At 42.1% G+C, this 22683-nt stretch overlaps 1 protein-coding gene and 1 long non-coding RNA gene across 2 annotated transcripts in view; both read left to right on the top strand.

Annotated features, from left to right (window-relative positions):
• Positions 1 to 3064: 3064 nt before the first annotated feature.
• Positions 3065 to 4309, top strand: LOC133639444 (uncharacterized). Its single transcript, XR_009823790.1, has 3 exons — positions 3065 to 3116; positions 3573 to 3896; positions 4183 to 4309. It is a non-coding gene; the product is annotated as an uncharacterized LOC133639444 (long non-coding RNA).
• A 5241-nt stretch (positions 4310 to 9550) lies between these two features.
• The window catches only part of LOC133639435 (nucleosome-remodeling factor subunit BPTF-like), a 133750-nt gene continuing 120617 nt past the window's right edge, over positions 9551 to 22683 (top strand). The window contains exons 1-2 of the mRNA XM_062032726.1: positions 9551 to 10300; positions 19324 to 20146. Coding sequence (XP_061888710.1) covers positions 9781 to 10300; positions 19324 to 20146 — 1343 coding nt within the window. The 5' untranslated portion in view covers positions 9551 to 9780. The remainder of the gene's footprint in view (positions 10301 to 19323; positions 20147 to 22683) is intronic.

Genomic DNA, 22683 nt, shown 5'->3' with positions numbered 1-22683 from the left:
GCATTAGTGATATTGTTGTTATAAATATTAACAAGTATTAGTGATATTATTATAAATATTAACAAGCATTAGTGATATTGTTGTTATAAATATTAACAAGTAGGGGACAAGCGGTTGAAATGGATATATATATATATATATATATATATATATATATATATATATATATTTTTTTTTTAAATAAAAAGTTTCTCGTGCGCACGAGAAACTTTCTCGAGGCCACGAGAAAACATTGGATGCGTGCGCACGAGAGAGCATATTGGATGCGTGCGCGTGGTTTGAGGTGCGTGTTAAAATGTCAGTTTAGAAGTTAATTCAGCTCTATTTCCAACAAAAATGTTGCCTCCTCCATAATCTCCCGTTGCTCAGCAGTTTTGCTCCCTTTTATTAAAAAAAGATGGCTGCAGTAGATTTATTCATGTTCCTTCAAATGCGGAATTTACCTGAAAGTGTCATCAACAAACTAAAAGAAGACAAGGTGAGGATATGTTTTAACTTTTATATAAAGTAAAACATTGCCTACTTTTAATGTTGCTATTTTACTGTAGAAAATACCATTTAGCAAACGTTTTGCTTTTTACAGATCGACAGCAATGTCATAGGTATTATGACAGATAAGGAGTTAAGCAAGTATATGGAAAGATATGAGGATCACAGCATTTTGCCGTCAAAGAAGTGTGACAAACGAAGAGTCGGGAGGAGCAGAGACAGTGAAGTCCTCCCTCATGCACAAATGAAGAGACAGGTTAACAACTCCTAACTCTGACATACAAGGCACCGCTACTGGACTAAAAAATGCAGCCAAAATCACCCGGCGGGTTGAAATGGGATGGCTCCACTTTGAGAGTGGAATGTATCACCAGGTTAGAACGACAAAAGGAGGAGGAACATGGAAATGGGATGGCTCCACTTTGAGAGTGGAATGTATCACCAGGTTAGAAGGAGAAAAGGAGGAGGAACATGGAAATGGGATGGCTCCACTTTGAGAGTGGAATGTATCACCAGGTTAGAAGGAGAAAAGGAGGAGGAACATGGAAATGGGATGGCTCCACTTTGAGAGTGGAATGTATCACCAGGTTAGAAGGACAAAAGGAGGAGGAACATGGAAATGGGATGGCTCCACTTTGAGAGTGGAATGTATCACCAGGTTAGAACGACAAAAGGAGGAGGAACATGGAAATGGGATGGCTCCACTTTGAGAGTGGAATGTATCACCAGGTTAGAACGACAAAAGGAGGAGGAACATGGAAATGGGATGGCTCCACTTTGAGAGTGGAATGTATCACCAGGTTAGAACGACAAAAGGAGGAGGAACATGGAAATGGGATGGCTCCACTTTGAGAGTGGAATGTATCACCAGGTTAGAACGACAAAAGGAGGAATCTGTCCGTCCAGAAATCAGTGACTATGGGTGAAGTGTTGGAGACAGGCAAATGCTCTTTTTTTGCAAATGGGCATTCATCAAAAGGACTGATGGAAGACTTTGAGTTTGACATTTGTGATTACAGTCCCAGTCCTGTGCCCCGGGAAGTCACGGTGGGCCAGCTGTGCTGTACCAACACACTCAACTACACAGCCACCAAGTCTAACAAGATTATACTTCTCTCTGATGAATCATCGGACTTCGAGCCAACACAGAAAAGGCCACTGAAGGTCATTTATCCTCTGCCACATTTGTGATATGCATACATATGCTACTGTAGGTATTCCATTTATATTAATTGCATGCGTCGCCAGGCTCTGCTTTTTATCCATAGACTTATCACATTTAATGTTTTATTATCTATAGCAGGGGTGTCAAAAGTGTGCCCCGCAGGCCATTTGCGGCCCACAGCTAATGTTTTAAAGGCCCACGGCACATTCTAAAAATACTATTCAAATAAACAAAAACATAACAAAAGTGGAATGAAAAAGCTTAGAGGTGAAATGTCATTTAGAAAAAGTTGCAATGTTGACTAATAAAACAAAGATGTTTCTTTCTTTAAAACTGTCATTGCTCAAAACATAATATTCAATCAAAATTAATGTTATTATGAATTATTGACCTATCCAAGGCAGCTGAGATAGGCTCCAGCACCCCCCGTGATCCAGAAAGGGACAAGCGGTAGAAAATGGATGGATGGATGGATGTTTGCCATAAAAAAACATAGTTTTCTTTGACAAAAAGGGTATAGAACAAACAAACAAAACAACATTAAAAAAACTTAGAAATGAGGGATACATCTGAAGTTAATGTAGACTAGAGATTTAAGCGTAAATAAAAAATGTATGTATGCCCTGGCACACCATCATCATCATTTCGTGACCCAAGCAAAAAAGTTTTTACACTTTTATACTGAAATAAATACACCTACGACTTATTAAATAATAATACAGAAAACAATAAAGTTTGAATCCATGAAGGAAAGAAGAAAGTGAATGAATGTTTATAACTGAATACATTTACATATGCATTAAAATGTGTTTTCTTTTGTATTATTTTTTTAATGAATTAAGTAACGTTTATAACAACCTTTTTCCAAAACACAATATACAATATGTCATCTGAGAAATTGACATTGTAAAAAAAAAAATTCCTTTCAGTAGGCCATTAAGGGCTTGAAATTCAAATAGCTTTCAAATGACACAACTTCAACTCACGCACAGGATAATACATACATTTGTCATTTGTTTTGAAAAGCTTACAAAAAAGTGCAACCCCAAAAATGTAGTGTGGGACCCCATTTTGAAAATTCTTAGCGCCAACACTGATTATGGTTGTGTACCACACCTGTCTCATATGCACAGGTATGATGGATATGATGTTGATACGTATTTATTGTTCTCAAACATTAGCCAATTTAATAAGTTTCACCTTTGCTTTCTTACCTGTGCTGCTATTCAATGTGACCTGTACTTTCACAGATGTCATTTATTTTTTAGGATAAATCTATTGTCTTATTTCTATGTCAAGTCTATAAGCTCACAATTTGCTGCTCACCTTTTTATAGGCTAGGCCAATGAAGACACGATCCTTGAGGAACAAGACCAGGAGACTCAATCAAGTGGATCACCCAGAGAGCTCCTCTGATTTACATCTGGCTCCCAGTGGCTCAATGCAGCAAAACCATGAACAAGTATTGCATTTTTATGGAACCAGTCTGTGCTAAACAGTACACAACTTGTGTTGTCTGAAGTTTTTATTGTACCAAAATGTTCAGTATTCTTTCAAATTCAAACATATTTTTATAGTTATAGTTTTCTGTAGTGTCATTTAAATTAAATCTGCGCTGAGCTATATTTATTATAAATCACAGGTGAAATATATGAGGACACAGAAATGGCCTTTAAGAAACCATAATTTATAGTTTTAAATCTGCAGTTAAGATGGAAATCTGCGAACGCTTTGAGTTTAATCCTACATTAAGTAAAAATGCATACACCAAATAATTTCCTCAGGTGCAGAGTGTTATAGTCACATGAATATACATAGCAGCTTGGATGACATTATTCAAACTATAGATAATATAATAATTACACAAATAATACTACATTTGTTTGTTTTCTTGTTTTTTTTTTTAAAAGATCAATAGAGAGGAGAGACAATCAGCCATTGAAGATCAGCAACTCCTGAGATGGGTAACACAGAGCTCCTGCATCCACGACCTACTGAGGATGTTGGCAGTCATACTCAGCAGTCAACAAGAAGGCATGGATCTGAAGATGACTGTTTAACGCCTGTGCCAAATCAAGATGCAGACCTGTTGTTAAGTGATGTCTCAGATTCCGCTCTTAATCCTGCCATTCCACAATCTCTTGAGGACTCTGAAGTGAAGTTTGGACCCACTGTTGGTGATGATAGTGATACTCAAGACACCACTCTTCCCTGGAATCCACATGACTTGAGCAGCATGCAGGTACAATGTAGCACTAACGTTTTACAGTCCTGTAAAATTATTACATTTTACATTTATAAAATGTACAAAAACTGTAACGTTACCATCCGAAAATCTTTCACCCTAAGCTTATGTTTTTAGATTAATGTTTCATCCAAACATTCCAAATCTCATTTGCCACAACATTATCACCATTTTTGCATGCTAATTGATACATTGATTGTCAAAATCTTTGATTATTTTCTGTTCACTGAAGGATGAATCAATCAATAATCACACCTAATTACCTTTTGAAAATATCTTGCAGCATTCTACAATCAATGATGGTCCTGTATCATCAAGCAGTCTTCCAGCATCACCACATCCATTTGACCAAGAAATCCTTATTTTGAAATGAAGACGAGTAAACATAGTAGATGATGTCCTTAATGTCTCCATGGATCCAAAAGTACTGAATGCTAGTCTAAGAATGGAGTTTACAAATGAGAAAGCTATGGACAGTGATGGTGTGTCAAGAGAGGCGTACTCTGCATTCTGGGACCACTTCTTGGACCAGTGTGAGGGGGAAGATGAACGAGTACCCAGGCTACGACCAGACTATTCTGAGAAGAAGTGGCAAGCTCTCGGAAGAGTGTGCTTGAAAGGATACCTGGACCACAAAATCCTACCAATCAGACGGTCACCAGCCTTTGTTCTTGCTTGTTGTAAAGGAGTTAGCTCAGTGGATGAAGAACTATTGATGATGTCATTTGCCAGATTTCTTTCAGAGAATGAGCGTGTGTCGCTTGAAAAAGCACTACAGGGTACCATTGGTGAAACTGTTGAGGAGGACTTACTTGATGTCTTCTCCAGAATGGGCTCACACTGCCTTCCCCCTAAAAACAATTTACGGGCTGCTATTTTAACAATGGCACACAAAGCTCTTCTTCAAGAGCCAAAGTTCATAATTGACTGTTTCCACTCCAGTGTTCATAATGCTATGCCAATGCTCATAACCAAAGACAACATAATGGAGATATATGAATCTAAGAGGCCAACTAACAAGAAAGTGGCCCAGATGATAAAACCATCATTTGAAAGCCTAAATCCACAAGAGCAGACTTCTCTTAACCACCTGCTACGGTATGTGAGAAGCATCCACCAAAGAAAATTGGAGATCTTCTTACGCTTCTGCACAGGATCTACTGTGCTGTGCAAAGACACAATTGAAGTAATTTTGAACACATTGTGTGGTTGAAGTCGCAGGCCTGTAGCACACACGTGTGGAGCAGTTCTTGAGTTACCATGCACTTACAGCACATACCCGGAGTTTCGCAAAGAATTTGATAATGTCTTGTCTGGCGACTGCTTCACAATGGATATTGTGTAGTGAATGGAAAGCACATCTATCTTCTACACTGAGGTTATTTGTCTGATGCAAAACTGTTTCTACAGATTTCCATTTATTGTTCTTATTAAAACAGAGACCGTTTACATTTCTTAAATTGTTTTATTTTCTTATTTTTTCTGTAAATTGTTAGTACATTGAGATTCAATTTTTTTCCACAAGACAGTTTAAGTTGAATAATTTTGATAAGTCAGCAGGGTCTGTTCTCATAGGTGAAAGTCCCTTTTTGTACAAATATTACATTTTCTCATGTGCATCTTTTATACAAGTGTGACTCTGAATGATGTTCAGAATTTTTGTCATCATTCAACAAAGAAATTCCTGTTCAATGCAAGTACAATACATTTCATATGGTTGTTAAGTTCTGTTGATTTCCTCTTTCATGTCCTGCTTTGTTTCTCTTTGTAGTCAGTGTGGAGATAGTGACATATCAATCCTATTTGCACCTCAGTTTTGCTGCAAAATGTTCTTAATGTTTGTGGCATAGCACTGTTCAAGTGTAGTCAGTGTGGACACGTTGTAGCCCTGAATAATCTGAATCAAATGTAATCTCAAATTAGAGAGCAGATGTTATCTCATTCCTCAGGTGCAGGTACAGATCCAATGCTTGATAAGCATCAGCTGGAAGATGCAGCCGTGACTCTGCCATCACAATGTTGCAGATGTTGTGTCACATGGCACTGCTGGTCCAAATGTGCAGTTACTCTGACACAACTGTACATCCACTGGGGAAATGCAATCACAAGTTGTGTAGAGTTGTGGGAACATGTACATGATTCGGGGGCGACCACTGGGCACCCTGTCATTATTTGATGGTCTGATGACATGTGCATCCCACACATTGATGCTCTCCTCTAATTCATCCTGGAAAAATAGTACAGAGAGAAAGAAAAGTAAATTAATATGCAATTTGTTATTCTCATCATGTGCTCTTTAATTTAGTTATGAGATGACTTGAAAAAATCTATGTTAAATCTTGAGGTTTTTGATAAAGTTAGGAGAAAATGAGTGGAAAAGGGCAAGCATAAATACATCAATTAATAAACATAAATGAAATAAACAGTGTTTGCTGCCCACTATGCTTGTACTGGGGGGGGCAGATTAGGGCTACCAAACCCCCCCCCCCCCCCCCCCCCCCCCCGACACTGATGATGAATTAATATGGTATCGTAGGACAGCAATAACAGTAATTAAGAAGACACATGGACATGATGCTAATATTCACACCCACTGTCTGCTCATGGAAGGATGTTAAAAGAAAAAAACGAACATTTGTGGGCCTCAATTTAGGATGAAAATGTTGTAATTCAGTAGTTTTTCCATTAGATGGCACTGTTGTACTGTTGATTCATTCCATCTCTGCAGACTGCTTGGAAAAAATAGATAAAACAATGCATTGTCGCTTACCTGAATGAAGTTCATAAAGCAGAACTGAATTAGACCTCGGTCCAAGTATGTACCACCGAACAAACCACGGTCCTTCAGGTCAGTGAACATAGAGATGTAGAACTCCATTGATTCTCTTCTGAGGAAACCCCAGCAACTCTCTATGCGCTGATTTGCTGTGCTTGCCCCTTCCATGTAGCCGTCAATACCAGAGCTGTGCTTGCCCCTTCCATGTAGCCGTCAATACCAGAGCTGTGCTTGCTCCTTCCATGTAGCCGTCAATACCAGAGCTGTGCTTGCTCCTTCCATGTAGCCGTCAATATCACAGCTGTGCTTGCCCCTTCCATGTAGCCGTCAATACCAGAGCTGTGCTTGCTCCTTCCATGTAGCCGTCAATACCAGAGCTGTGCTTGTCCCTTCCATGTAGCCGTCAATACCAGAGCTGTGCTTGCTCCTTCCATGTAGCCGTCAATACCAGAGCTGTGCTTGCTCCTTCCATGTAGCCGTCAATACCAGAGCTGTGCTTGTCCCTTCCATGTAGCCGTCAATACCAGAGCTGTGCTTGTCCCTTCCATGTAGCCGTCAATACCAGAGCTGTGCTTGTCCCTTCCATGTAGCCGTCAATACCAGAGCTGTGCTTGTCCCTTCCATGTAGCCGTCAATACCAGAGCTGTGCTTGTCCCTTCCATGTAGCCGTCAATACCAGAGCTGTGCTTGCCCCTTCCATGTAGCCGTCAATGCCAGAGCTGTGCTTGCCCCTTCCATGTAGCCGTCAATGCCAGAGCTGTGCTTGTCCCTTCCATGTAGCCGTCAATACCAGAGCTGTGCTTGTCCCTTCCATGTAGCCGTCAATACCAGAGCTGTGCTTGCTCCTTCCATGTAGCCGTCAATACCAGAGCTGTGCTTGTCCCTTCCATGTAGCCGTCAATACCAGAGCTGTGCTTGCCCCTTCCATGTAGCCGTCAATACCAGAGCTGTGCTTGCCCCTTCCATGTAGCCGTCAATACCAGAGCTGTGCTTGTCCCTTCCATGTAGCCGTCAATACCAGAGCTGTGCTTGTCCCTTCCATGTAGCCGTCAATACCAGAGCTGTGCTTGCCCCTTCCATGGAGCCGTCAATACCACAGCCGTCATCAATGTGGCGACGGAGAAAACGCTGAAAGTCTCTGACTTGAACATTTTCAGTGCCCCGATCGCGTCTGACAATCCTCAGACAACCACCAAATGTCTTCACTGCCTCCATATAGTAGCCGCCAATGACTGCTGGGTCACTGCTGGTCCTAAATGCATTCATCCAGATCATTTCCCGGGAAAATCCGTCAATACAGCCGTTTATACACATACCAAATGGTTTCAGTTTGTCATAAGAGTCAAAGTGACAAATATAATTGGGCCCTTTTGCGACGATGGAGGTCTCCTTCCTCTGAGTTCAACACCCCTTGGGTCAACTTCTTTAAGAATTAAGCGCACCTCTTCTTTCTTGGCGTGTAATCCATCCTCCTTGCATTTAGTGTACATCCACCACATCCACACAGATGGACACTTGTTGGTAACTTAAATCTACCACGCCATCCAAAGAGTGTAACCTTTGCGCCCAAACACACTACATGCCTTCATAATTCCTTTTAAATGTCTTTCAGACACAATATAGCGATGACGACTAGCAAGCAAAGCAGCAATGTCCTTACAGTGAAGTCCGAGTTGGAAATACAGCCGAATTAACATTTTAACACGCACCTCAAACCACGCGCTCTCTCGTGCGCACGCATCCAATGTTTTCTCCTGGCCTCGAGAAAGTTTCTCGTGGCCTCGAGAAAACATTGGATGCGTGCGCACGAGAGAGCAAACTTTTTATTTAAAAAAAAAAATATAATAAATAAATATATATATATATATATATATATATATTTTTTTTACAAAAAGTTTCTCGTGGCCACGAGATACATGTCTAAACAAAAAAAAATCCCATGTCCCTTTAGGGGCTCCGTAGTTTATGTCTGTTTCGTCAATAGTTGACGTACTCTATTAACAGTTTAAATGCTAATATATTAAAAATAAAGTCTAAATTCTCCTCTTCCTGATCGTCTCCACCTTATATATTCAATTGTTGCCCTGCTCACTGGCGCCCTCTAGCGCCTGTACTCCATGTGGCACCTAAATGTGTGACGCGTCCTCCTGTTTCCATTCGCTCAGAAACACACGCAACTCAATTCCTGCCGTCCATTTCCTACCGCTTGTCCCTTTCGGGGTCGCGGGGGGTGCTGGAGTCTATGCTTAATATAATATATTGTGGTATGAAAACTTCAAGCAATACATGCCCATGATAACCGATAATTAGTGACAGATATCATAATTATCATTCACTCTAATAGCTGCTTTTCTTCCAGCAATAAGCAAACATAAAACGAAGGCAAATTAGCACAATTAAAGATGTGTAATCAAGCACTTGATGTTGCCATCAACCAGCATGCAAATTGATGTCAACTAGTGGGTCATGTGATGTTTAACTAGTTGGTCATGTGATGTCAACTAGTGGGTCATGTGATGTTTAACTAGTGGGTCATGTGATGTTTAACTAGTGGGTAATGTGATGTCAACTAGTGGGTCATGTGATGTTTAACTAGTGGGTCATGTGACTAAACATCCACGGAGCTTTGCCGCGTCAACTGTTGGATTTGTATCATTGACAGTACTTCGTAAATAGCGACGCTCAAATTGCATGTTGTGTTGTAAGTTATTAGAAGTAAATTACATTTATGTTGAATTCATATATTTTTTTGTACAGTGTGTTTTCATTCGAGATTGTTTGTAATTCGTTTTTGGTATACTTTCATGACTATCATGTTTTATTGTGATGGTCCGCAAGAGCCACTTCCGGTGTGGGGAGCGGGATGTAGGAGTAGCTTGACTAGCTTGACGCAGGTCTGAGGCCTTGTGTGTTTTCAACGCAGGGAGAGCCAAGAAGAAAGATGGCGTCGTTAGGCGACCCGGAGCGGGACACCGGCCATTCACTTTGAGCTTTCCGCCCGAAATTGGAGACGGTGGGCCCGTGGGAACTTTTGCATGACCCCGCCTAGTGTTTCCTTCTCGCGGCTCCGAGATTGAAGCGGAAAAGAAGAGGCGCGCTCCTCCAATGCGGGGCAGGCGAGGAAGGCCGCCCAAACTGGCGGCTGGGATGCGGGAGGGCTCGTCCGGGCCGACCCGCGGCTCTCGGAGCGGACGGAGCAGAGGGACCCGGGGACGAGGACGGGGCAGAGGACGGGGCTTCAGCGAGGTGGAGGCGGACATATCCGGCCGAGAGAACTTGCATTTGTCCCGGGGCCGCAAGAAAGTTGCAGCCGCCGCTGAGGCATCGCGGGGCCGGGGAAGCAGAGGCCGAGGCAGGGGGTCGAGAGGCGGAGCGAGGCGGCCTGCGATCAAGGTGGTGTACGACGACAACAGCGACGAGGAGGACGACAACTTGAGCTACCGATCGGAGGAGGAGGACGAACTCCTCAACGACAACCCGTCGGAAGACGAGGAGGCCTTGCTGGGGATGGACTCTGACTTCGTGGAGGAAGAGGATGAGGACGAGGAAGAGGACGTGGACGAGGACGAGGATGAGGAGGGCAGCTACTGCACGGACAGCAGTGCGGGGAGCCCCAGCACGCCAGGTAGGCGACGTGTGTGCCGCAAACACTTCAAGCTACTTAATGGCATTGTTCAAAATGGAGAAACAGGCCTTTGTTTACCGTGTGCTCGTCCACGTCCACTCGTGTCACTGCAGCACACACAAAGGTGCTTCTGCAAAGTAACATCTACTTTTATTCAACCACAGTCCTTCTCAAACTTCAAAGTCCTGCTAACTTTCTGCTATGACTTTGACAGCTCTTTGTTTTGAAGTGAGGCGCCCTTTTTCTCCCCCTCACTTGTTGCAAACATCACTTCATTCATTACAGTGGCGTTCCGTTACCATAGCAACCAGCCATGCTTGTGACCCATATCTGCCAAAGTAATATTCAAATAGTTCATAATGTTAGACTACTATTAAAGTGATGTAGTATTTGTATTTATTGTAAAGGACAAAAAGGGACATTCATTCAGTTTTGCCTCCTAGTGTTAGTTTTAAATGACTACTCAAATGCGATTTTCTTATTTAAACGGGGATAGCAGGTCCATTCTATGTGTCATACTTGATCATTTCGCGATATTGCCATATTTTTGCTGAAAGGATTTAGTAGAGAACATCGACGATAAAGTTTCCAACTTTTGCTCGCTGATAAAAAAGCCTTGCCTGTACCGGAAGTAGCGTGACGTCACAGGTTGTGGAGCTCCTCACATCTGCAGCGGAAGTAGCGTGACGTCACAGGTTGTGGAGCTCCTCACATCTGCAGCGGAAGTAGCGTGACGTCACAGGTTGTGGAGCTCCTCACATCTGCAGCGGAAGTAGCGTGACGTCACAGGTTGTGGAGCTCCTCACATCTGCAGCGGAAGTAGCGTGACGTCACAGGTTGTGGAGCTCCTCGCATCTGCACATTGTTTACAATCATGGCCACCAGCAGCGAGAGCAATTCGGACAGAGAAAGCGACGATTTCTCCATTAATTTGAGCGAGGATGAAAGATTCGTGGATGAGGAAAGTGAGAGTGAAGGACTAGAGGGCAGTGGAAGCGATTCAGATAGGGAAGATGCTGTGAGAGGCGGGTGGGACCTGATATTCAGCTGGGAATGACTAAAACAGTAAATAAACACAAGACATATATATACTCTATTAGCCACAACACAACCAGGCTTATATTTAATATGCCACAAATTAATCCCGCATAACAAACACCTCCCGTCCATATAACCCACCAATACAACTCAAACACCCGCACAACACACTCAATCCCACAGCCCAAAGTACCGTTCACCTCCCCAAAGTTCATACATCACATATATTTCCGCAAAGTCCCCAAAGTTACGTACGTGACATGCACATAGCGGCACGCCTGTACGGGCAAGCGATCAAATGTTTGTAAGCCGCAGCTCATGCGTACTCACGGTACCGCGTCTGCGTATCCAACTCAAAGTCCTCCTGGTAAGAGTCTCCATTGTCCCAGTTCTCCACAGGCCAATGGTAAAGCTTGACTGTCATCTTTCGGGAATGTAAACAATGAAACACCAGCTACGTGTGTGTGTTGCTGCAGCCGGCCGCTAATACACCGATTCCCACCTACAGCTTTCTTCTTTGCTGTCTCCATTGTTCATTGAACAAATTGCAAAAGATTCACCAACACAGATGTCCACAATACTGTGGAATTTTGCAATGAAAACAGACGACTTAATAGCTGGCCACAATGCTGTCCCAAAATGTCCGTGACATCACGCGTAGGCGTCATACCGAGACGTTTTCAGCAGGATATTACGCGCAAAATTTAAAATGTCACTTTAGTAAGCTAACCCGGCCGTATTGGCATGTGTTGCAATGTTAAGATTTCATCATTGATATATAAACTGTCAGACTGCGTAGTAGTGGCTTTCAGTAGGCCTTTAAGTTGAAACAATAAGCTACTATGTTGTATGACTGGCAAGAGCGGAGGATGCATGTGCATGTACGAGCCAGTCTGTTCGTCTACAATAACAACTCGCGCAAAGCACTTGGGGGAAATGTATACCATACATGTAAATATCCTCGGCAAAAACGGCACCAAATGCGTAAATTCCAGGCGGCTTGTTTCCCGGAAGGAAGGCAAGATTGTTTTATAAATATTTACACAATGCCTCCATGGTTTGATTTAATTTGGGGGGGACTTAAATACACAAATACACAGGAAGAGGTACCAATATATATTTTAACAATTATAAATAAAGGCCTGCTGTTTTGTACAACAACAAAACTTTAAGGAGAGTGTGAGGAAACAAACATTAGTGACCCCACACTAGCAAAGCTATTTAACATTATTCGCATTTTAACAGTAACTTTATGCTAATTTAGTCCAGTTGCTGATCAAACATACTGTAGCTGACTGGGTGTTTGGTAGAGCTCCAGGCTTTATTGGAAGATGTCCAGCAAAACTTTCCACAATTCTGTCCTCTGTGAAGTGGTGGGCATATAGATTGTGAGATCTATCACGTTTAGTACATTTAGCAAATGGGCATCAGGAACTAGGGCTGGGCGATATGGCTGAAAAGTGTGTCACGGTTTAAGTGTTTTATATCGGGTGATATCCATAATTGTTGATATTTTTATGAGCTGTCCAAAAAATAATGACCAGGAGAAAAATCTATTAAATGTAAAGGGTTTTATTTCAAATGTTACTATCTTCCTCTAATTGTAATGCTCTCAGCTATCAAGACATAAAGGAACATGGAAGTGTCAACACTGGAAAACTCTCAAACAATGGAAACAAAATTCTAAAATCACATTGAACACTTAACAATAATGAAGGTGCAAAAATAAGAATTAAGTTTAAAAAAAGAAAAGCCTAATAAAGTGTAACAGAATAGTGCAAAGTGTGAAATTGTAAACCTGAGAAGAACTCAGGTTGAGTGTGGTGTGATACTACTGATTACTAGCGCCTTGGTCTGACTCAGGTCCGTGTTAATAACTCCAATAAACTGTCATACTGTCCAGGTGACTCAGGTCCGTGTTAATAACTCCAATAAACTGTCATACTGTCCAGGTGACTCAGGTCCGTGTTAATAACTCCAATAAACTGTCATACTGTCCAGGTGACTCAGGTCCGTGTTAATAACTCCAATAAACTGTCATACTGTCCAGGTGACTCAGGTCCGTGTTAATAACTCCAATAAACTGTCATACTGTCCAGGTGACTCAGGTCCGTGTTAATAACTCCAATAAACTGTCATACTGTCCAGGTGACTCAGGTCCGTGTTAATAACTCCAATAAACTGTCATACTGTCCAGGTGACTCAGGTCCGTGTTAATAACTCCAATAAACTGTCATACTGTCCAGGTGACTCAGGTCCGTGTTAATAACTCCAATAAACTGTCATACTGTCCAGGTGACTCAGGTCCGTGTTAATAACTCCAATAAACTGTCATACTGTCCAGGTGACTCAGGTCCGTGTTAATAACTCCAATAAACTGTCATACTGTCCAGGTGACTCAGGTCCGTGTTAATAACTCCAATAAACTGTCATGCTGTCCAGGTGACTCAGGTCCGTGTTAATAACTCCAATAAACTGTCATGCTGTCCAGGTGACTCAGGTCCGTGTTAATAACTCCAATAAACTGTCATACTGTCCAGGTGACTCAGGTCCGTGTTAATAACTCCAATAAACTGTCATACTGTCCAGGTGACTCAGGTCCGTGTTAATAACTCCAATAAACTGTCATGCTGTCCAGGTGACTCAGGTCCGTGTTAATAACTCCAATAAACTGTCATGCTGTCCAGGTGACTCAGGTCCGTGTTAATAACTCCAATAAACTGTCATGCTGTCCAGGTGACTCAGGTCCGTGTTAATAACTCCAATAAACTGTCATACTGTCCAGGTGACTCAGGTCCGTGTTAATAACTCCAATAAACTGTCATACTGTCCAGGTGACTCAGGTCCGTGTTAATAACTACTAAACTGTCATACTGTCCAGGTGACTCAGGTCCGTGTTAATAACTCCAATAAACTGTCATACTGTCCAGGTGACTCAGGTCCGTGTTAATAACTCCAATAAACTGTCATACTGTCCAGGTGACTCAGGTCCGTGTTAATAACTCCAATAAACTGTCATACTGGCCAGGTGACTCAGGTCCGTGTTAATAACTCCAATAAACTGTCATACTGTCCAGGTGACTCAGGTCCGTGTTAATAACTCCAATAAACTGTCATACTGTCCAGGTGACTCAGGTCCGTGTTAATAACTCCAATAAACTGTCATACTGTCCAGGTGACTCAGGTCCGTGTTAATAACTCCAATAAACTGTCATACTGTCCAGGTGACTCAGGTCCGTGTTAATAACTCCAATAAACTGTCATACTGTCCAGGTGACTCAGGTCCGTGTTAATAACTCCAATAAACTGTCATACTGTCCAGGTGACTCAGGTCCGTGTTAATAACTCCAATAAACTGTCATACTGTCCAGGTGACTCAGGTCCGTGTTAATAACTCCAATAAACTGTCATGCTGTCCAGGTGACTCAGGTCCGTGTTAATAACTCCAATAAACTGTCATACTGGCCAGGTGACTCAGGTCCGTGTTAATAACTCCAATAAACTGTCATACTGTCCAGGTGACTCAGGTCCGTGTTAATAACTCCAATAAACTGTCATACTGTCCAGGTGACTCAGGTCCGTGTTAATAACTCCAATAAACTGTCATGCTGTCCAGGTGACTCAGGTCCGTGTTAATAACTCCAATAAACTGTCATACTGTCCAGGTGACTCAGGTCCGTGTTAATAACTCCAATAAACTGTCATACTGTCCAGGTGACTCAGGTCCGTGTTAATAACTCCAATAAACTGTCATACTGTCCAGGTGACTCAGGTCCGTGTTAATAACTAATAAACTGTCATACTGTCCAGGTGACTCAGGTCCGTGTTAATAACTCCAATAAACTGTCATACTGGCCAGGTGACTCAGGTCCGTGTTAATAACTCCAATAAACTGTCATACTGTCCAGGTGACTCAGGTCCGTGTTAATAACTCCAATAAACTGTCATACTGTCCAGGTGACTCAGGTCCGTGTTAATAACTCCAATAAACTGTCATACTGTCCAGGTGACTCAGGTCCGTGTTAATAACTCCAATAAACTGTCATACTGTCCAGGTGACTCAGGTCCGTGTTAATAACTCCAATAAACTGTCATACTGTCCAGGTGACTCAGGTCCGTGTTAATAACTCCAATAAACTGTCATACTGTCCAGGTGACTCAGGTCCGTGTTAATAACTCCAATAAACTGTCATACTGTCCAGGTGACTCAGGTCCGTGTTAATAACTCCAATAAACTGTCATACTGTCCAGGTGACTCAGGTCCGTGTTAATAACTCTAATAAACTGTCATACTGTCCAGGTGACTCAGGTCCGTGTTAATAACTCCAATAAACTGTCATACTGTCCAGGTGACTCAGGTCCGTGTTAATAACTCCAATAAACTGTCATACTGTCCAGGTGACTCAGGTCCGTGTTAATAACTCCAATAAACTGTCATACTGTCCAGGTGACTCAGGTCCGTGTTAATAACTCCAATAAACTGTCATGCTGTCCAGGTGACTCAGGTCCGTGTTAATAACTCCAATAAACTGTCATGCTGTCCAGGTGACTCAGGTCCGTGTTAATAACTCCAATAAACTGTCATACTGTCCAGGTGACTCAGGTCCGTGTTAATAACTCCAATAAACTGTCATACTGTCCAGGTGACTCAGGTCCGTGTTAATAACTCCAATAAACTGTCATGCTGTCCAGGTGACTCAGGTCCGTGTTAATAACTCCAATAAACTGTCATGCTGTCCAGGTGACTCAGGTCCGTGTTAATAACTCCAATAAACTGTCATGCTGTCCAGGTGACTCAGGTCCGTGTTAATAACTCCAATAAACTGTCATACTGTCCAGGTGACTCAGGTCCGTGTTAATAACTCCAATAAACTGTCATACTGTCCAGGTGACTCAGGTCCGTGTTAATAACTAATAAACTGTCATACTGTCCAGGTGACTCAGGTCCGTGTTAATAACTCCAATAAACTGTCATACTGTCCAGGTGACTCAGGTCCGTGTTAATAACTCCAATAAACTGTCATACTGTCCAGGTGACTCAGGTCCGTGTTAATAACTCCAATAAACTGTCATACTGGCCAGGTGACTCAGGTCCGTGTTAATAACTCCAATAAACTGTCATACTGTCCAGGTGACTCAGGTCCGTGTTAATAACTCCAATAAACTGTCATACTGTCCAGGTGACTCAGGTCCGTGTTAATAACTCCAATAAACTGTCATACTGTCCAGGTGACTCAGGTCCGTGTTAATAACTCCAATAAACTGTCATACTGTCCAGGTGACTCAGGTCCGTGTTAATAACTCCAATAAACTGTCATACTGTCCAGGTGACTCAGGTCCGTGTTAATAACTCCAATAAACTGTCATGCTGTCCAGGTGACTCAGGTCCGTGTTAATAACTCCAATAAACTGTCATGCTGTCCAGGTGACTCAGGTCCGTGTTAATAACTCCAATAAACTGTCATGCTGTCCAGGTGACTCAGGTCCGTGTTAATAACTCCAATAAACTGTCATACTGTCCAGGTGACTCAGGTCCGTGTTAATAACTCCAATAAACTGTCATACTGTCCAGGTGACTCAGGTCCGTGTTAATAACTAATAAACTGTCATACTGTCCAGGTGACTCAGGTCCGTGTTAATAACTCCAATAAACTGTCATACTGTCCAGGTGACTCAGGTCCGTGTTAATAACTCCAATAAACTGTCATACTGTCCAGGTGACTCAGGTCCGTGTTAATAACTCCAATAAACTGTCATACTGGCCAGGTGACTCAGGTCCGTGTTAATAACTCCAATAAACTGTCATACTGTCCAGGTGACTCAGGTCCGTGTTAATAACTCCAATAAACTGTCATACTGTCCAGGTGACTCAGGTCCGTGTTAATAACTCCAATAAACTGTCATACTGTCCAGGTGACTCAGGTCCGTGTTAATAACTCCAATAAACTGTCATACTGTCCAGGTGACTCAGGTCCGTGTTAATAACTCCAATAAACTGTCATACTGTCCAGGTGACTCAGGTCCGTGTTAATAACTCCAATAAACTGTCATACTGTCCAGGTGACTCAGGTCCGTGTTAATAACTCCAATAAACTGTCATACTGTCCAGGTGACTCAGGTCCGTGTTAATAACTCCAATAAACTGTCATGCTGTCCAGGTGACTCAGGTCCGTGTTAATAACTCCAATAAACTGTCATACTGGCCAGGTGACTCAGGTCCGTGTTAATAACTCCAATAAACTGTCATACTGTCCAGGTGACTCAGGTCCGTGTTAATAACTCCAATAAACTGTCATACTGTCCAGGTGACTCAGGTCCGTGTTAATAACTCCAATAAACTGTCATGCTGTCCAGGTGACTCAGGTCCGTGTTAATAACTCCAATAAACTGTCATACTGTCCAGGTGACTCAGGTCCGTGTTAATAACTCCAATAAACTGTCATACTGTCCAGGTGACTCAGGTCCGTGTTAATAACTCCAATAAACTGTCATACTGTCCAGGTGACTCAGGTCCGTGTTAATAACTAATAAACTGTCATACTGTCCAGGTGACTCAGGTCCGTGTTAATAACTCCAATAAACTGTCATACTGGCCAGGTGACTCAGGTCCGTGTTAATAACTCCAATAAACTGTCATACTGTCCAGGTGACTCAGGTCCGTGTTAATAACTCCAATAAACTGTCATACTGTCCAGGTGACTTTTCCTCTTTTATCCACAATTTGTTCGCTCTCTTTTGCACTCATGTTTACTTTCTCTTCTTACTCCATGCAAGGAATAAACTTGATAGTTGATGCTGTTGCCTGGTCAGTGATCACTTCCTGCGTTGCTGGGTTAGTTCATGCAACCAACCTTGCTTCACCACTTCCTGTTTCTTCCGACGAAGAAGAAAAAAAAATATAAATACATTGATCGATTTATCGAACGCATTTTTTATTAATATTGATTTTGTGTCTATGGCGATATGTGATGATATGTAATTTCTAGGGGTGCAACGGTACACAAAAATGTGGGTTGGGTACGTACCTCGGTTTAGAGGTCACGGTTCGGTTCATTTTCGGTACAGTAAGAAAACAACAAAATATACATTTTTGGGTTATTTATTTACCAAATTTGCAAAATCTTCCACCAAAAATATTTTTCTTAGTGTAATATTTGATGTGAAGTAATGGGAACCTTATAACATTGATTTTGATTCAATATTATGTTTTCAGCAATGACAGTTTGAAAGAAAAAAAACCAGCTTTGTTTTATTAGTCAACATTGCAACTTTTTCTAAATGACATTTAACCTTTAAGCTTTTTTATTTCACTTTTGTTAAGTTTTTGTTTATTTGAATAGTATTTTTAGAATGTGCCGTGGGCCTTTAAAACATTAGCTGTGGGCCGCAAATGGCCTCCGGGGCACACTTTTGACACCCCTGCTATAGATAATAAAACATTAAATGTCATAAATCTATGGATAAAAAGAGCCTGGCGACGCATGCGCGTTTATCATAACTCTCTCTCTCTCTCTGTCTCTGCCCCTCCCTCACCAATGCTGCTGCGCGTGCAATTTGTTTTGTTTTTAACCCCTTCTTAACCCTGAACGTACATTGAAAATACACGCAACCCTAACCCGGACATTTGAGAAACTCCGCCCTGGCAGCTCCGCAAAAGAGGACATGTCCGGTGAAAAGAGGACGTCTGGTCAGTCTATCCTAGCCCGTTAGCTGCTAGCATGCCGTGTGTTGTGTTTCGGTGTGCATTGTTTACACAACGTGCGTTACGCTACTTAATATGTCCGTGTGGAAACTCGTTCGGTACACCTCTGAACCGAACCGGAACCCCCGTACTGAAACGGTTCAATACAAATACACGTACCGTTACACCCCTAGTAATTTCTTATAATATCAATCAAACGTCCCTTTTCTAAAAGGTTCCAAACTCCGTATTTACCCTTTTATGCTTTTCCTAATTGCCACCTGTGTTCCTTTCACGACCGCAGGCAGACGAAGGAGTCTAGTGGTACAGGAGCAGTCCCCTGTCTTCGAGCCGCAAGACATTCCCTCGTTGGATCTTCCCAAGTCCTCCGAGGACCTCCCGGTTCCTACCTCCCAGCTCCTCAACGTGTCGGCCGTCTACGAGGTTCTCCGCAACTTCGGCACGGTGCTGCGGCTCTCCCCTTTTCGCTTTGAAGACTTCTGCGCGGCGGTGGCCAGCCAGGAGCAGTGCATGCTGCTGGCAGAGACACACATCTCCTTACTCAAGGCTATTCTCAGAGAGGAGGACACTTCCAATACCACTTTTGGGCCTGCTGACGTGAAGGATTCTGTTAATTCAACGCTCTATTTTGTGGACGGTATGACCTGGCCGGAGGTTTTGAGGGCGTACTGCGAGAGCGATGCGGAATACCGCCACGTTCTGCCTTTGCAGGAAGGGGAAGATTACCCCTTTGAACCGTTGGAAAGTAAAATCAAAGTTCTCCAGTTTCTAGTGGACCAGTTTCTGGCGACCAACATCGCTAGGGAAGAGCTCATGTCAGAAGGCGTGGTGGCCTATGACGACCACTGCCGGGTGTGCCACCGCCTTGGCGACCTGCTGTGCTGCGAGACCTGCGCAGCCGTTTACCACTTGGAGTGTGTGAAGCCGCCGCTGCAGGAAGTTCCCGAAGACGAGTGGCAGTGCGAGGTGTGCGTGGCCCACAAGGTGCCCGGTGTGGCCGACTGCATCCCTGAGGTACAGAAGACGAGACCATTCCTCCGGCAGCTGCCCGTCGGCTTTGACCGACACCGCCGCAAATACTGGTTCCTGAATCGCCGCGTTGTCGTGTAAGTCCACCGTCAGTTTGTGTGTTTGCAGGATTACACAAAGGTAAGTGGAGAAGTGAAGAATGTCTTGTCAAAGCAAATGTAAAACAGTATCAAAAAGTGTAGAATGAATCAACATCATGGAGAGATAGTTGTAGAGATGAGGCGCTGTTGGCTTGAATGTGCCGTGTACACAAGAGCAGAGCTGGAGGTGCTGTGAGGAACATTAGGGAAGGTCTATGCGGGTTACCAAAATGTTGGCTTGAATGTGCCGTGTACACAAGAGCAGAGCTGGAGGTGCCGTGAGGAACATTAGGGAAGGTCTGTGCGGGTTACCAAAATGTTGGCTTGAATGTGCCGTGTACACAAGAGCAGAGCTGGAGGTGCTGTGAGGAACATTAGGTAAGGTCTGTGCGGGTTACCAAAATGTTGGCTTGAATGTGCCGTATACACAAGAGCAGAGCTGGAGGTGCTGTGAGGAACATTAGGTAAGGTCTGTGCGGGTTACCAAAATGTTGGCTTGAATGTGCCGTGTACACAAGAGCAGAGCTGGAGGTGCTGTGAGGAACATTAGGGAAGGTCTGTGCGGGTTACCAAAATGTTGGCTTGAATGTGCCGTATACACAAGAGCAGAGCTGGAGGTGCCGTGAGGAACATTAGGTAAGGTCTGTGCGGGTTACCAAAATGTTGGCTTGAATGTGCCGTATACACAAGAGCAGAGCTGGAGGTGCCGTGAGGAACATTAGGGAAGGTCTGTGCGGGTTACCAAAATGTGGATCTCCTACCAGGGGCAAACCATCTAAAATTGAATATGTGGTTTGACAGCTTCTTGAGTATGGGGTGTAGGTGCTGGATGGATCGTTGGAAGTGGCTTTGAGAAACCTACAGGAGAGTTGGGTTGCACAATATAGACCAGGGGTCACCAACGCGGTGCCCGCGGGCACCAGGTAGCCCGTAAGGACCAGATGAGTAGCCCGCTGGCCTGTTCTAAAAATAGCTCAAATAGCAGCACTTACCAGTGAGCTGCCTCTATATATAAATTGTATTTATTTACTAGCAAGCTGGTCTCGACATTTTTAATTCTAAGAGAGACAAAACTCAAATAGAATTTGAAAATCCAAGAAAATATTTTAAAAACTTGGTCTTCACTTGTTTAAATAAATTCATTATTTTTTTACTTTGCTTCTTATAACTTTCAGAAAGACAATTTTAGAGAAGAAATCCAACCTTAAAAATGATTTTAGGATTTTTAAACACATATACCTTTTTACCTTTTAATTTCCTTCCTCTTCTTTCCTGACAATTTAAATCAATGTTCAAGTAAATTTATTTTTTTTATTGTAAAGAATAATAAACAAATTTTAATTTAATTCTTCATTTTAGCTTCTGTTTTTTCGACGAAGAATATTTGTGAAATATTTCTTCAAACTTATTATGATTAAAATAAAAAAAAATTATTCCGGCAAATCTAGAAATTCTGTAGAATCAAATTTAAATCTTATTTCAAAGTCTTTTGAATTTCTTTTAAAATTTTTGTTCTGGAAAATCTAGAAGAAATAATGATTTGTCTTTGTTAGAAATATAGCTTGGTCCAATTTGTTATATATTCTAACAAAGTGCAGATTGGATTTTAACCTATTTAAAACATGTCATCAAAATTCTAAAATTAATCTTAATCAGGAAAAATTACTAATGATGTTCCATAAATTATTTTTTTAATTTTTTCGAAAAGATTCGAATTAGCTAGTTTTTCTCTTCTTTGTTTCGGTTGAATTTTGAATTTTAGAGAGTCGAAATTGAAGATAAACAATGTTGCAAAATTTAATTGTCATTTTTTTTGTGTTTGCTCCTCTTTTAAACCGTTCAATTAAGTGTAAATATCATTCATTATTAATAATAACATAGAGTTAAAGGTAAATTGAGCAAATTGGCTTTTTCTGGCAATTTATTGAAGTGTGTATCAAACTGGTAGCCCTTCGCATTAATCACTACCCAAGAAGTAGCTCTTGCTTTCAAAAAGGTTGGTGACCCCTGATATAGACCATATAGAATATCAATCAAACTCATTTGGTCGACAATTTTGACAGCGTTACATCTCTAGTGAACATATGATGGAGAAGCAGGCTTTGATGTTGGAGAGGGAGGATGACAGTAGGGACATGTTAGCTTGGGAGGAGACTAACAATTCCTCTCATCTACTATGGTCGCAATTCATTTGAGTTCCATCACCGGGATCAGCTGTTAGCATTTTTACCTCCATCAAACATGTCTGTTTGAACAGGGATCCCCAACCTTTTTTCTACCAGGGACGGTTTAATGTGTGCATTATTTTCAAGGACCGGCTTTCTACGTGTGGCAGATAAAAACAGCAAAAAAAATTAACATTAAAAATGTGCCTTTTGGCTACAATCTGGCACATTCATGTGAATTGTCCCATGTACTATAACAAAGGAGTTGTAATATACATCTACTAACAATCTTATTAGTGTGTTTATTAATGTACTATAGCAAAGGAGTTGTAATATATATCTACTAACAGGCTCATTTGTGTGTTTATT

This window comes from Entelurus aequoreus, linkage group LG22 (assembly GCF_033978785.1).
Source record: "Entelurus aequoreus isolate RoL-2023_Sb linkage group LG22, RoL_Eaeq_v1.1, whole genome shotgun sequence".
NCBI classification, from domain to species: Eukaryota; Metazoa; Chordata; class Actinopteri; order Syngnathiformes; family Syngnathidae; genus Entelurus; species Entelurus aequoreus.
Note: the sequence above shows the minus strand (reverse complement) of the source record. Positions and strands in the feature narration are given on the sequence as shown.